The sequence below is a fragment of the Haplochromis burtoni genome, unplaced genomic scaffold (assembly GCF_018398535.1).
Source record: "Haplochromis burtoni strain Fernald_Lab_line unplaced genomic scaffold, NCSU_Asbu1 Contig_270, whole genome shotgun sequence".
In the NCBI taxonomy this organism is placed as follows: domain Eukaryota; kingdom Metazoa; phylum Chordata; class Actinopteri; order Cichliformes; family Cichlidae; genus Haplochromis; species Haplochromis burtoni.
This window is the reverse complement of record NW_024582631.1, coordinates 87,888-102,050: the sequence shown is the minus strand read 5'-3', so window position 1 is coordinate 102,050 and position 14,163 is coordinate 87,888. Positions and strand designations below refer to the sequence as shown.

Genomic DNA, 14,163 nt, shown 5'->3' with positions numbered 1-14,163 from the left:
CTAACGCTGCAGCTATAGATTATAATTCTATCAAATATACCGTTGATTAATTGGATAAGAAATACTTTTGTCTTATTAATGAGCAATAACAAAAAAAAAATCAAAAGAAAAGCAATACAGGGCTTTTAAAATGAACTACAATGTTTTTGTTTCATTTGTTAAAAAACTAAAAACGACAAAAACAACCTTTTAAATGTCATATTAAGTTTTTGTTTTAAGGAAACGTTTTCTTAAATGCAGAATTTTATATGTATATAAAATATATAAAGTAGAGCATTGTTCCAGGCTGCATAGACGAAAAATATTTCTTGTGTTTAATATTAATATCGCTATGTTTTTGTTTCACAGGAACGATTATGAACCACTGTGGCCTGCTAACTCTCCAGAGGGAACCAGGTACTGACAGGAAATAAAGTTTTCTCTGCAGACTCTTTTCATTCATGTAACATTCAAATGTAAAGACTTTAATCAGTTGTAGTAACAAATAATAATATATAATTGTTTCACCCTGACTGAGGCTGTACTCAACTATCAACATGAGAATTGCATTGAGGTCCGTGGCCATTTTCATCTTCTACTGGCCAAAGCATACATAATAAAAACGTCTGGGTCTCCCACACTTACTGGTGGAGAGTTCAGGATGGCAGCAAGCTCACTCTGTACAAGTTGGTAAAGTTGACCATATGCATCCTGGGCAGTGGGCTGTGCTACATATGGCTACGGGTCATGCAGAGTATATCCTTGTAGTAGAAAAGTAAAGAGGAAAATTAATTGATAAAAAATAAATAAATAAATGAATCAATATGAATAAAAATAAATACACATTGCGACACTATCGAACAGTCAGGTTTAAGTATTGATTGATTGATTGATTGAATCTTTATTTTGAACATGTTGAAAAAGTATAAAAAAAATAGAATTGAAAGAGACAAATGAACAAAGCAAACAAAAGGAAAACGAGCAACCACAACTCCAAATAACGTCCATGTTCAAAAAGGAGCAGGAAGAAGCATAAGCTTCAGCTTGTTAATAGTTGACTTTTGTGTGGCTGAAATATAACACAAGACACAATCTGTGAATCAACCATTTGCAAAACATCTGTATGGTTTATGTAGTTATTCTAATTCTGTTTGTCTGTCAGTTCCTCTGAAGAGCATTGAGGTGGAGCTGGAGGTGAGGGACCATGTGGCTACAGTGGTCTCCACTCTGAACTACGAGAACAAGGAGGACAAACCATTAGAGGCTGTTTTTGTCTTCCCTCTGCCTGGAGATGCTGCTGTCTGTCATTTCAGTGCTCAGATTGGACAGACACAGATTGTAGCTGAGGTGAAGGAGAAACAGAAGGTGAGCTGGACAGTAAATATAACCTGATTATAAGTGAGCTTCAAAATAAACACAGTGAATGTCACTGACATGTGTCACCTGTGCTTCAGGCTCGTGAGGAGTATGATGATGCTCTGAGCTCCGGTCAGCAGGCCTTCCTATTGGAGGAGAGTGATCAGAGTCCAGATATATTCTCTCTGCGTGTGGGCAGCCTGCCTCCAGGAGAGAGCGCCTCCATCAGGTTGGAGTACGTCACTGAGCTGGCTGTGCAGGCTGATGATGGTCTGAGGTTCTGTCTGCCTGCTGTGCTCAACCCTCGATACCAACCTCAGGGTAGGACAACTTCAGAATACTTGGACTAGAAATGTTTAAACCATATTAGGTCTTTAACAAACATTCAAAACACTGACAGAATACAATGTATGGCAGAAAATTAAGTCAAGATCCAACTTCATTTTCTAGAAGAAAAAGTGATATAGATATTTTTCATATTATAAACTTTGTAAGAAACCAGAGGCAGATGTGTTGAGTAACCACAGACTGTAACTTTTCAGATTTTCTTGTCAGCTTGATATGTTGCAAGTGAAATTTGAATATATAAAATTGTTATGGGGATTTGTGTATGTTCCAGTTTGCTATTAGAATTGATCAAGTATGTGGAACATTTGCAAAACACACAGAGTACAGCTGTTAAATTGTAAAGCTGCTCACACAGATGCATGGTTCTCTATCATTTGTACTCTGATAATCTAGTTATTCCCGAACAGCTGAAATAGAGCTGTTTTTTAAAAATACCTAATTTTCCTGAAATCCTTATTCGAAGCAGAGGTTTTTAGCAGCTGAAGTTTTTTCTTGTGAGCAGCCTTATTGTTTACAGCATTTCTAACCTGATGCTGTGTGCAGGTAGCGAAGGTGCAGGTGTCCAGGTGACTTCTGTTCCAGCCTCTCTGGTGCCCTACAGTCTGTCTTTTTCTGCCCGAGTGTCCTCTCCTCGTCCAATCCATAAAGTAGAGTCCAACTGCTCCCTGGACCCTCTGCAGTACCTCAACACTGATCAAACCCAGGCCACGGTAGGTAGAGTGCTGATGTGTCTGCTGTGTGTGGTTGTTACTTGTTACTGATGAATAAATATGAATGTGTTTGTGGTGTGCAGGTCAAGCTGGCTGCAGGACACAAGTTTGACAGAGATGTTGAACTGCTGATTTATTACAAAGACGCCCACCAGCCCACTGCTGTGGTGGAGGCAGGTCAGGCCTCTGCTGAGCCGGGTGAGTGAAAATGGAAGAGGTTGTTAGATACATTTTTATTAGCAAATTATCTTTACTCATCAGCTCAGCAGTTCAATATGTTTGAATAAACACTTAAAGGTGATGTTGTTTTAAGTTTTTTCTGTCTCTGATTTCTCAGGCTCTCTGATGGGTGATCCAGTGGTGATGGTGAGTCTGTACCCTGAGTTTACCCAGTCTGTGATGTCTTCAACAGCTTCATGTGGAGAGTTTGTGTTCTTAATGGATCGATCTGGAAGTATGAGTAATACTCGCATCCGCAGTGCCAAGGTATCCATCATTTGTTCTTACACTCATATTAGATAGATATTCTTTCATAGTGTTCCTCTCACACAGTGGCCTCACCATCTTTTCCCTCTTCCCTTCAGGACACTCTGCTGCTCCTGTTGAAGAGTTTACCAATTGGCTGCTATTTCAACATTTACAGTTTTGGGTCCAGATATGAACACATCTTCCTGTGAGTCTCAACAACAACAACAACAACAAAGGCCATGCTGTCTTTGCTAAGCTATCTTAATGGATGTTTTGGTGCATGTGTTTATGTGATGGCAGTAAGAGTGTGGAGTACAGCCAGCAGACCATGGAGGAGGCTCTGAAGAAAGTTGAGCAGATGGAGGCTGATCTTGGAGGAACAGAGATCCTGGAGCCCATCAAACATATTTACAGCCAGCCCTGCATTCCCAATCAGCCCAGACAGGTAACACATACAGTGGGACACTAGGAAAGCTGCACAACCTGTCTGTCAGGTTGTGCAGCAGATAATCTGCTCATAAGAACATTGGTGGTTCAATTCCTGGCTGCATGGCAATGTGTTCTTGATCCCAATGTGCATGATGTAGAGTGAGTATGTGCATGTTACTGCTTTATAGAAACCCATAGAAAAAAGGGCCCGTATTCACCCATTTTATTTGAATAGGTGAATGAGACATGTTGCATAAAGAGATTTGAGTGCTCAAGCACAGTAGAAAAGCACTAATAAAACACAGCCCAGTTACTATTTCTGAAAACTAACTCAGCTCTCAGAACAAGCTGTGTGTTTGTGGGTCTGGTGATATGTCCTTATGTGTAAACTCTCCTCTCTAGCTGTTTGTCTTTACTGATGGAGAGGTGGGGAACACCAAAGAAGTGATCGATCAGGTGAAGAAGAATTCAGGTTCTCACAGGTGAAACCACAAAACCACAGTTATATCTACACAGTTTTTAGGATGTCCAACATGTCCTCTGTGTGCTCAAAGACAATTGTTTTATTGCAGGTGTTTCTCTTTTGGGATTGGGGAAGGGGCCAGCTCTGCTCTCATCAATGGGATGGCCAAGGAAGGAGGAGGTCACGCTCAGTTCATCACAGGGACTGACAGGATGCAACCAAAAGTAAGACATTAAACACAATTATGAAGGAGGATAATGACACCATATGAAGGTCTTACTAAACATACTTAACCAACTCATAAAAGACACAATCTTATTCTGCTGTTTTGATTAATGGTAATAAATCCAATCAAGGTTTTTGTTTGACACCATCAGCAGATTCCTCAATCCACCTCAACCTGTTTTCCCTGCCATGTATTCTAGTGACTGCTTAAAAAGTCTGCACGTCTTCAACTGGACCAAGTCTCTTGATCAGTTCTCTTCTCTGAGTTTAAACTAATTTTCTCGACAGATCTCCTTGACATTATTTCACACATGCAGTCTTTTTACTCGGAGGTGTAGTACCCTTCCCAGTCTACCCAAGACTGGCAGCCACGACCAGGCCGGCGGACATCCAAGATCCTGCACATCAGCCACGCTGCTTTGCTAGCTAAAACACCGGTGTTGGCACATAAGAACGTTGTCATAGCCTGTCAACGATGTTGATTAGCTGCGTATATACGAATGTGAATCGCATCATTGGCTGGAGCAGCCAGTCACCGGTCACTTACTGACTCATTCTGCAAAACAGAATGAATTGTTAACGTATTTATTTTTATTTCAATTCAGGATAGATTTTTTTTTTGTGTGCAACGCAGATTCTCTGTGCGAGGAGCCTGTGCCAGCAGTGCGCGATTGCACAGAGGGAACATTGCCTAAGGGTACATCTTTTGCCATCTTACAATGCTGTGATTGCAGCCATTCCCCAACTCTCTGTGAATGGTGCTCATGGCCAGTGATCAGTGGTTGTTGATCAATGTTCATGAGTGTTTGCATATTAATGATCAAGGAACTGACCTCCCAGCCCATTGTTCCTTCACTGGGCTGGTTTCAGTCATTATGCAAATGTTCTGTTTATAAGATTGGGGAAACCTGCAGTCAGCTGAGACTGAAGAAGTCAGTTGAGTGACAAAACATTTCTCCCACTGAAAACGCTACATCCAGATGAACAGAATCAACTTTTGGGGATTTACTTACCTGGATGATTGATTATGCATCATGATGCTGGTAGCTTCAGTTTAACTACCTTGGGGCTAATGATGGAGCCCCACCTTGTATGGGTGAATGCAACAGTGACTTTAGGGAAATATCTTTTGCAGCAAGCCATACCTTCTGCCCAAGTAGCTACCTGGGAGTGCGTGGTCTGCTTAACGGCACTAGCGCTCATCTTTCCAGACTAATGTCTCTCTGGCCCGTGTCCAGACACGTTGACATCGCCGCTGCTGCGCTGAGGGAACTGCCAGTTCTATCTCTGTTTCTGGGAACAAAGTGGTTGGTATCCTAAGGAGATTTCAAAAGAGAGAAACCAGTAATGGATGAAGTGTGAGAGTTGTGTGCATACTCCACTCAGAGGAGATATGATGACCAGGTTGAAGGGTTGTTGAACATGAGACAGCAAAGTGTAGCCTCCAGCTCCTGTTTCATCTGCTCTGTTTGGCTGCTGGTCTGGCTATGATATCCAGAGCTGAGACTGACCCGGCCTCCTAATGCTGTACAAAATGACCTCCACACCTGTGAAGTAGACCAAGGGCCTTGATCAGACATGATCTCCACCGGAATACCATGGAGTCGGAAAACATGATCTGTTAACAATTTAGCTGCCTCAGCAACTGAAGACAGTTTTTTTTTTCAAGGCTATACGGTGGGCTAACTTAAAAAAAAAACTGTTAAATATGGTGATTATTACAGTTTTGCCTGAGGAAGCAGGGATATGATTGTAGGAAACAGAGACGTTAAAACGTGCGTAAAATAGTGACCAGCGAGCCTGATGGGCTCTCAGTCTCTTGGCTGTCCTTAAATAGGTTAAGTTCTTATGATTATCCAGATCACAAAAGGATGCTCTGCCCCCCCTTGTAAGTGTCTCCATTCTTCTAGGCCCAATTTTACAGCCAACAACTCACGGTCATCTACATCATAATATCTGGGGAAAGACTGCGAGAAAAGAAGGCACAGGCTTGTAGTTTGCCTTGAGAACCTGAGTACTGTGAGAGGACTGCTCCAACACCAGAGTCTGATGCTTCCACTTCTACAGTACACAACTTTGAGTGGTCGGGGTGGATGAGAATGGGAGCAGTTGTGAATAAGTGTTTTAATTTTGAAATGGCGATTCAAAGAAGGCAGTGTGTTTGTTCAGCCTCACTTCTAGTACCGGTGCCCACCTCTCAATTTTAAATACACGTAGACATTGAGGGTTCTTTGGGGGGGGCCATGCTGACACTGGCTTTTGTCTGGCAGGTGAACAGGGGCAGGTCATTGGCACCATGCCCCTCCCATGTTTTAAATTCACTTTTGAACAGCACGAATCAACACCACATATGAATGGGCAGAGTGACGCATGGGGTCGTCACAAACTGCTGATGTCAGGAGAACAGGAGAACTTCCCTGCTGCTGCAGGACTGGAAGCGGCCTCCTTGTCTCCACCCCAGAGTAAAGGAACCCTCTCCTGGGTCTGGTTATTGCCTCAGATAATAATACTGATGGCTTTGGTCTGGTGGGTAATAGTAGTGAAAAATTGGTTATTAAGGGCTGTAGCAGGGATGGGAGGATTTAACAGGATCAAAGGGAGATGTAACTCGTTAGCTAACCTAATATCAATTAGGTTCTGCTCAGCTCCTGAATCTGCTGAGGCTTGAAGTGACCTAGTGATCTAGTTGAGACGGAGGATGACCAGAAGGAGAAGCAGAGATTCAGTGGAAGTGAGGGATTCACCCACCCGTATGCCCGAATTTACCAGTGAGCACAGTCTTTTGGCCAAATTGGACAGGTCGCCATAAAGTGATTTGGAAAAGTTCTCTGCAACGGAAGCATCTCTCCCTTTCATCAGCTGGAGGTGGCGACACTGGGACCGGGATCGGAAACAGAGGGAGTCAGGAGAAAGACAAGCTATGTGTTACGGCCCTAGCAGGGCCTCCTCCTGAAGGTGCCTGTGTGTGTCCCACTACCCCTTCTGCCTGAGGTGCCACCTTTCCCTTTTGTGCAGCTGACTCTCGTCAGTAGTTAAGGAGATTTAAGCCCAGGGAAAGGTGAGCTCTGGGCCAGAGTGCCAGTAGTGTGGTTACAGCTTGTGAGCTGAGTGGTTGTTGTGTTTTCAGCTAGTGAGCTGTGTGTGTTTTTGGTCATTTTCAGCTAGTGAGCTGCTCTTTCTTTTTGACTTACGTTTTACTTTATCGACCAACGCCTGAGTTTTGTTTGTTTTCCTAAATGGTGATAGCGGCTTGTCCGTCTCTTTTAGTTGAGCTACTTTAATAAAACTCTTTAATTTAACCCTTTTGCCTCCCTGACTCCTTTTTCTGACCTGGACACTTTTTGTTACTTCCCCCTCACCGCCTAGACCCCTCAGGGGAACGTAACACTATGAAAGAGAGAAAGCATTCATTGGTTACCTTACCCTTGATCTTTCCCCTGTATTTTGGTCCATAGTTTGCATGTTGGAATAAATGTCTTAATGTATGGTTGATTATGTGTCTGTTTATGTGCATGTATGTATGTTCAAACATGTTTATATATATATATATATATATATAATTTATATATATTATATTATATATACTACATATACATACACACACACACACACACACACACACAAAAACAAACACACACAACACACACAAAAGAAGTCAAGTTAAACATCGAGCAGCAGCAGCATGCATATTTGAGATCAGACCTGCAGTGAGTAAAATGTCTGTTCCAGCTGTTTGTGTATATTTGGAAAGTTTTCATTATTTTTCAGGTGATGCAGTCGCTGCGATTTGCTCTGCAGCCGGTTGTGGTCGACATCTCAGTCACATGGGATTTACCAAAGGAAGTGTCTGTCACTGTCCTCTCTCCACCAATCACAACACTTTTCCAGGGTCAGAGGTCACTGATTTATGCCCAGCTCACTGGACAGGTAGGAGCAGCAGCCTCTCATGTTGTTGTTTAGGTATTTGATGACAGTGATTAACGTGACTTCTAACACTGTAATTCTGTGTCAGAGCTCAGAGGCAGCAGAGGGCTGTGTGACGCTGAAGTACAGCCTGGCAGGTCATCCCTCTGAGAACCAGCTGCACTTCAGTCTCAGGCCTGCAGAGGACACTGGGTAAAACAGTTTAACACAAACAACACTTCTGTTTTGAATTGTGAGTTTCCACGTGTTGAATTTAAAACAGTATTTTCAGAAACGTAACTCTACTTACTGGAAAACAGTTAATAATACCCAAACCTAATGCTGTGTGTCTAGTTTTAAACATGTTTCACTTTTTCCTAATCATTATTTCTTGGATTAGGGATATCATAACATCTAATAGTATATCATTACTGATCACAAACATATTAGACATGACAGAGTAATCTCAGTCTGCAGTTTGTGTGAAATCAAGGAGACATTGTTTGAATTCAAGTCCAAACACTATTGTGCAATAATCTGACACTTTTACTCTAAAATACACTAAGAACAGACAGATTGACACACACAGGAACATCACCAACAACAACTAATTTGTGTTCTCAGAGCCTGCTTTTGTAAAGAATGACAGACTTGTCTGCACATTGCACACTGTACAGACGTCAAACAAAACGTCAAACAAAGCCTGTTTGACGTTTAGAGGCAAATCCATCAGCAGCAGAAAGAAATCTGTGAAAGATACTGTCAGGACTCCTTCAGACTGATTACTGCGGTTACGTCAGTGGTTCCCAAACTTTCTTTTGCTAGGCCCCCCCTTTATTTTACAAGAAAATCTTGTCCATGATTTGGACAGGGGGAACAAATTGTGGCAGGATCAGCCTGTCATTATTTGTGTTCCACTGTAACTTTACTGTATAAAGTGTCAAAATGTCAGGGATAGTAAGTCATTATAAGAAGTTTTTGTGAACTAAAAATCCAGAATGTTGGATTCTGTTTGTCCGTGATTTGGAGAGCCCAGCGCCTGCTCCCGACGCTTGGAAACTAATTCTGCCGGGGAGACCTACCTTGGCACTTGTGCAGGTGAGGCCAAAGGCAAGATATGCTTCATCGTATTTTCTAGTCTTTGGCTTGGAAGGAAGTTAGTTTGGAGACATAGTTGTGGGAGCCCTGTCAAAAACTTGTCCATTATGATAGCAGTGTCCAAGCATTCTTTTTTTCTTTAATTCATAACACTATTTAAATTCAGACACTATCTCTATTTTTAACATTACTTGTCAATACTTTCCCGTTGGGGCTGTATCAGATGCCCCTAAACCATCCCTTAGGTATGCTGCAACTGGGTTGTTGGTGGCTTACCATGATACACTGAGCATTTTATCTTCATTTTATTTTCACTCTCCATGTGTTTATACACCAAACTGCACTTCTCTTGCTTTCTCTCTTTCATAGCTTGTCTTTGTCCTGACTCCCTCTGTTTCCTTCTGTGGGATTTCTGCCAAGCTGCAGCCTTTCTTTGAGGTCTAGGGAGCGGACCCAGCTTTGGTGTTACTTTAAGGACAGCTCAGGAATTTCTTAAGCTAATGGGTAGTTTTTCTTGTACTACACAAACTACTACCTGCTTGTTAAAAAGTAACTTCAAAAAGTTAGTAAAGTCAAACCCAGCTCATGGGTCATTCTGTTTAAAATCAACACAGGACTTCTGCTCAACCATCCATGATTTTCATAAAAATGTTATGGTACAAAGTTTGGGCACGTATAACGACTACTGTGAAATTTTAACTTCAAATATTAAATACTACACAAGATATTTTCTTCAAAAAATGCTCTTTTGAACTACGCTGTACTGCTAAAACAAATATCAGTAGGTTGTCCTGTCAAAATAGAATATATGTATATTTTTAATTTGTGAGACCCAAGTGACTCCATTTCAAATAATAACATTTTGTCAGGGTCCTGGGTCTCCTGACCCAGCGTTTTTAGTTCTTTGTGAGTTTTCTTAGTATTTTGTCGAGTTCTCGTGTGATTTATTCTATCGTTTCTAATTTTGATCCCTTGCCCCTCATGTTTCTCTGTGCCCCCTCTGTTCTGTGTAAAGTCCGTGTTTCTTGGTCTGTGTCTTGGCATGTTTTGATTTTCCTGTGTTTTTTGTCTCTCTGTATTGTGAATTATGTTCTCATGGTTGGTATTTTGTTGCTCCCTTGAGTCAGTTTCTTGTGTTCCAGGATTTCACTCTGTGTATTATTTATCATCTCTAGTCTTTTGGTTCTTAGAGTCCTCTGCCTTATGGTTATGTCTCTGTTTCTTAGTTGTTCTGTCTCCACCATGTCAAGTTCACGCCTCAGTGTTATACTTCCTGTTTTACTTTGAAGGTCTGTGTCTCATGTGAGTGTATCCTAGGCTGTATCCCAATTCAGGGTCTGCAGCCTTAAAGTACACAGCCTCAACGGTCCTCAAGGGCTGCGTACTCAAAGACCGCTAAGGCCGGAAGTGCGAGGCTTGTGAAATGGGACGGTCTAGCCTCCGTCGCGCTGCCCAGGTTGCCTAGCAACCATGATAGCTGGAAACGTGTGGTTGACAGAAATGAAGGAGAACATATTTTCACTTCCTCACACACTGCTGAGTTTGTCCTGGTGGATCATCAGGGCTGCAAAGCCTCACAGATGATGTGCAGCATTGGGTCTTTCAGTCTGTCCTCACTCTGGACACTTGCAGTTGTCACACATGGGAATCAAATGTGTGATAAGCTGCAGGATTCAAACACAAGTGTAACTTATAAATACATGTTCATACTTTTATTCCACAATCAGAGAGAAAGAAACAGAGAGAGAGTGCAGGACAGACAGACGGGTGACAGTCTCAGGTGTAGACACTGCTACAAAACAGCACAAAAGAAGGAGGATTGTGTTATTACAAAACAAGAAGAGTTCCCAGATGGTACAGTGGACACATGTGTGACTGCTGTGATTAAAGCATCTTTCTTTCAGCTTAACGAGTGAACCGTCAGCTCGTTCAAATACACGTTAAAGTCCGTTTGGCTCGACACCACCGAACAGAGGCAGCAATATAACATAGCGAACATTAACAGTGCAGTGAATCCTGCTTGTGTCGTGATATTCAGGACTGCAAACCGAGCAGCATCACTGACTTTCAGCTTGTTGTGTTTGTGGCTATATGACTGACTTTAATTATCCACAAAATCATCACATTCTCTGTAAGATTAAGGTCGACTATATATATATTTTGAAGTAGAGGCTTTAAAAGCAAGTTAACGCTGAAAGTACAAACATCACTAATGGCGACATGTGGCCAACAGTAATGTTTTAATGTTCCTCATTATTAAACATTTGCACATAAATAAGTGACATAATATTCCGTACTTACTTTTCACAGTTTACTCTTCGGCCGCTCCGCTTCTGCCGTCTGCGGCAAAATTATCCACACCGACTGCCACGCTATGAATTGTGGGATATGTTGGGCCACGAAGTCTACACTGCCACAGCCTTAAAATTCAGGGAAATGAAGGACGCATTTGAGGGCCGCATTTCGAGCAGCCTTTGAATTGGGACAGCCTTCGGCGCGCCACTGTGACGTAATCGGCCTTAAAATGTGGCCTTTAAGGCTGCAGACCCTGAATACGGCCCTACTTCGTTTCCTTCTCTCATCAGTTCTGATTTCCCCCAGCTCTGCTCTTCTTCTGTGTCTCATTCCCTCGTTATTCCCCAGTGTATTTAAGCCCTGTGTGTCTCTGTGTCAATGTTACATCGTCCCTCATTGCGGTGTGTTACTCTGTCCCTGTGTTTCCTTGAACTTAGATTTCCCAGTGTAGTTTTTTTTTTTTTTTTTTTAAAATGCGTCTTCCTTGCCAGCCAATAAAGCTGTGATTTTGAGTTCACCCCTTGAGTCTGAGAGCCTGCATTTTGGGTCCAACTCCTTCCTGCCACACAGCACTTCCTGACACATTTTTTAAAAAAAAAATGTTGACCTTCTGGACACTCTAGTATTTGTTGTATTTTGAAGAGACAATGTACTGATTATTTTTGTGGCATGACTTGTCATGTTTGCTCAATGCAAATACCATTTTCTTCAATTCAATTCAGTTTTGTTGATACAGCCCAAATCACAACAACCGTTGCCTCAAGGCACTTTATATTGTAAGGTAGACCCTACAATAATACATACAGAGAAAAACCCAACAATCATATGACCCCCTATGAGCAAGCACTTTGGCGACAGTGGGAAGGAAAAACTCCCTTTTAACAGGAAGAAACCTCCAGCAGAACCAGGCTCAGGGAGGGGCGGGGCCATCTGCTGCGACCGGTTGGGGTGAGAGGAGGAAGACAGGATAAAGACATGCTGTGGAAGAGAGACGGAGAATAATAACAAGTATGATTCTGTCCAGAGAGGTCTGTTAACACATAGTGAGTGAGAAAGGTGACTGAAGAAGAAATACTCAAGGAAAATAATAACAAAATCCAAATTTTTTTTCAATTTTGTTATTAAGAATATCATGTTAAAAAGTATTAAGCATCCTTTATTTTGTCATATTGTGAAATTAAAAAATAAATATTCAGAAATTGGCACTAATCACCTTTTGAATAGTAAAGCTTTTTAGTGCTGTTTACCTATATCTGCCTTTGAAGGAGTGCTGGACTCCATTGCCCAAATGAACATGTTGGGGGAAAACTCTGTAAAAAACCCAGGAGAAATAAAGACACAATGAGACAAAGTTACTTTCTTTGCTAAACGTGTACACGGGTGAGCTGCTGAGAACAACTCACGTCGTGAACAGAGGCTTGGCACTTTTTATAGAAAAGACAGTGAGAACAGGATAAGAAAATAATAAACAGATAAAATAAACAACTCCATATGTGGCGCTAGTCTCGTCAGCAGAGAGCTGTGAGAAAGCTGTGAGAGATAAAACAATCTAAAACAATATGTCCCAAAACAATATGTCTTTGCTGGGAAAGTCTAAAAGGATAATTCTAAACTAATCTAACCATAGACAAAGGGCAGAGAAAAGGCATCTTTGTACATTTTAAAAGAAGGTAAAGAAACATAGAATCATTTTCCACTAACACACACAGTACACAGTGTAACTATAATATAAAATATGCATATGCACAACACAACTGAATGACATAATTTCTTTGTACATTAGAAGCATTACAGTCTATGTGAATAAGCCAGCTAATTTGGATCATTCCACCCTGGAACAACAAGAATCCAAAGAAACCATTAAAGCTCAGAAATACCATCAAATTCATGCCCATGATGAGTGTATGTAAACTTCTGTACAAAGTTTTGTATTCTTGCAGAAATTCTTTCACAATGAGTAGACTTTAACCCTGTGACTCAGTGGTCCTGAACAATCGCATACAATATTGTTAACAATCAATGTTTGACTCACTTCCAGCTTATTGTAGCTTTCCTCCCTTTCAGCAACTTCTACGCTGCAGTCTGAGCTTTTCTACACTTGTTATGATCAAATGAAGTGACAGTGTTAACTTTTTAGCTGCAGTTACTTGTCAGAATCAAAGGCAGAGACTCCATTCCCACAAAAAAAAAAGCAAAGTTAGACTGAGACTGAGGCTCAGATACACAGATAATTTGGGTTGTTTTGGTCATTCTTTTAAAAGGACATTTGTGAGGTTGGTCATTGATCAGGTTGAGTTGAGGACTCTGTGCCGGCCAGACCAGTTCTTCCTCATCAAACTTGCTTATGTGTCTTGCTTTGTGCACTGGTTTGCAGTCAGGGATGACCCCTTCCTGCTAGAACAGGTGGGGGCCCAGTAACCCTAGCCCAGGCAGGGTTAACTGTTCCCTGATTTTTTTTTTCACTCAGAGGGGTCTTTTGATATATAGACAGACAATTTATTAGTCATTATATGTGTTAAACTTAAACATACTTATTTAATATACCTGATTATATTCGATCAGTATTAAGCATAATTAGCTATTGGCAATATATGTAAAAACCATCATCACTTCAAGCGGAGACCCCTTCGGCGCCAGCTGCGGCCTTATGGCTGGAGCTGAACAAAACTCCCTGATAACGACTGTGTTTAGTCTGTTCCCCCCATTCCATACAAGGCCACCTGGGTTGGCTGGAAGACTGTTTTCTTAGCCTGGCGGGGCGAAGGACACTGTCTCAGCTGAACTCTGGACACACACACACACACATACACTGATATGCACACACTGATCCCCCCCCCTCCCTTTCCAAACGCCTTCGATGCTTGTGCCCTACCGGGGAAGATGGCAGTC

At 41.8% G+C, this 14,163-nt stretch overlaps 1 protein-coding gene across 1 annotated transcript in view; it reads left to right on the top strand.

The window, feature by feature from the left end:
- Positions 1-323: 323 nt before the first annotated feature.
- The window catches only part of LOC106633575 (von Willebrand factor A domain-containing protein 5A), a gene marked incomplete in the record, with an annotated part of 45,504 nt that continues 31,664 nt past the window's right edge, over positions 324-14,163 (top strand). The window contains 11 exon segments of the mRNA XM_042227603.1: positions 324-396; positions 1,142-1,344; positions 1,434-1,656; positions 2,227-2,393; positions 2,477-2,591; positions 2,731-2,879; positions 2,978-3,066; positions 3,162-3,306; positions 3,693-3,772; positions 3,863-3,977; positions 7,747-7,897. Of these exon segments, the coding sequence (XP_042083537.1) occupies positions 357-396; positions 1,142-1,344; positions 1,434-1,656; positions 2,227-2,393; positions 2,477-2,591; positions 2,731-2,879; positions 2,978-3,066; positions 3,162-3,306; positions 3,693-3,772; positions 3,863-3,977; positions 7,747-7,897 (1,477 nt within the window).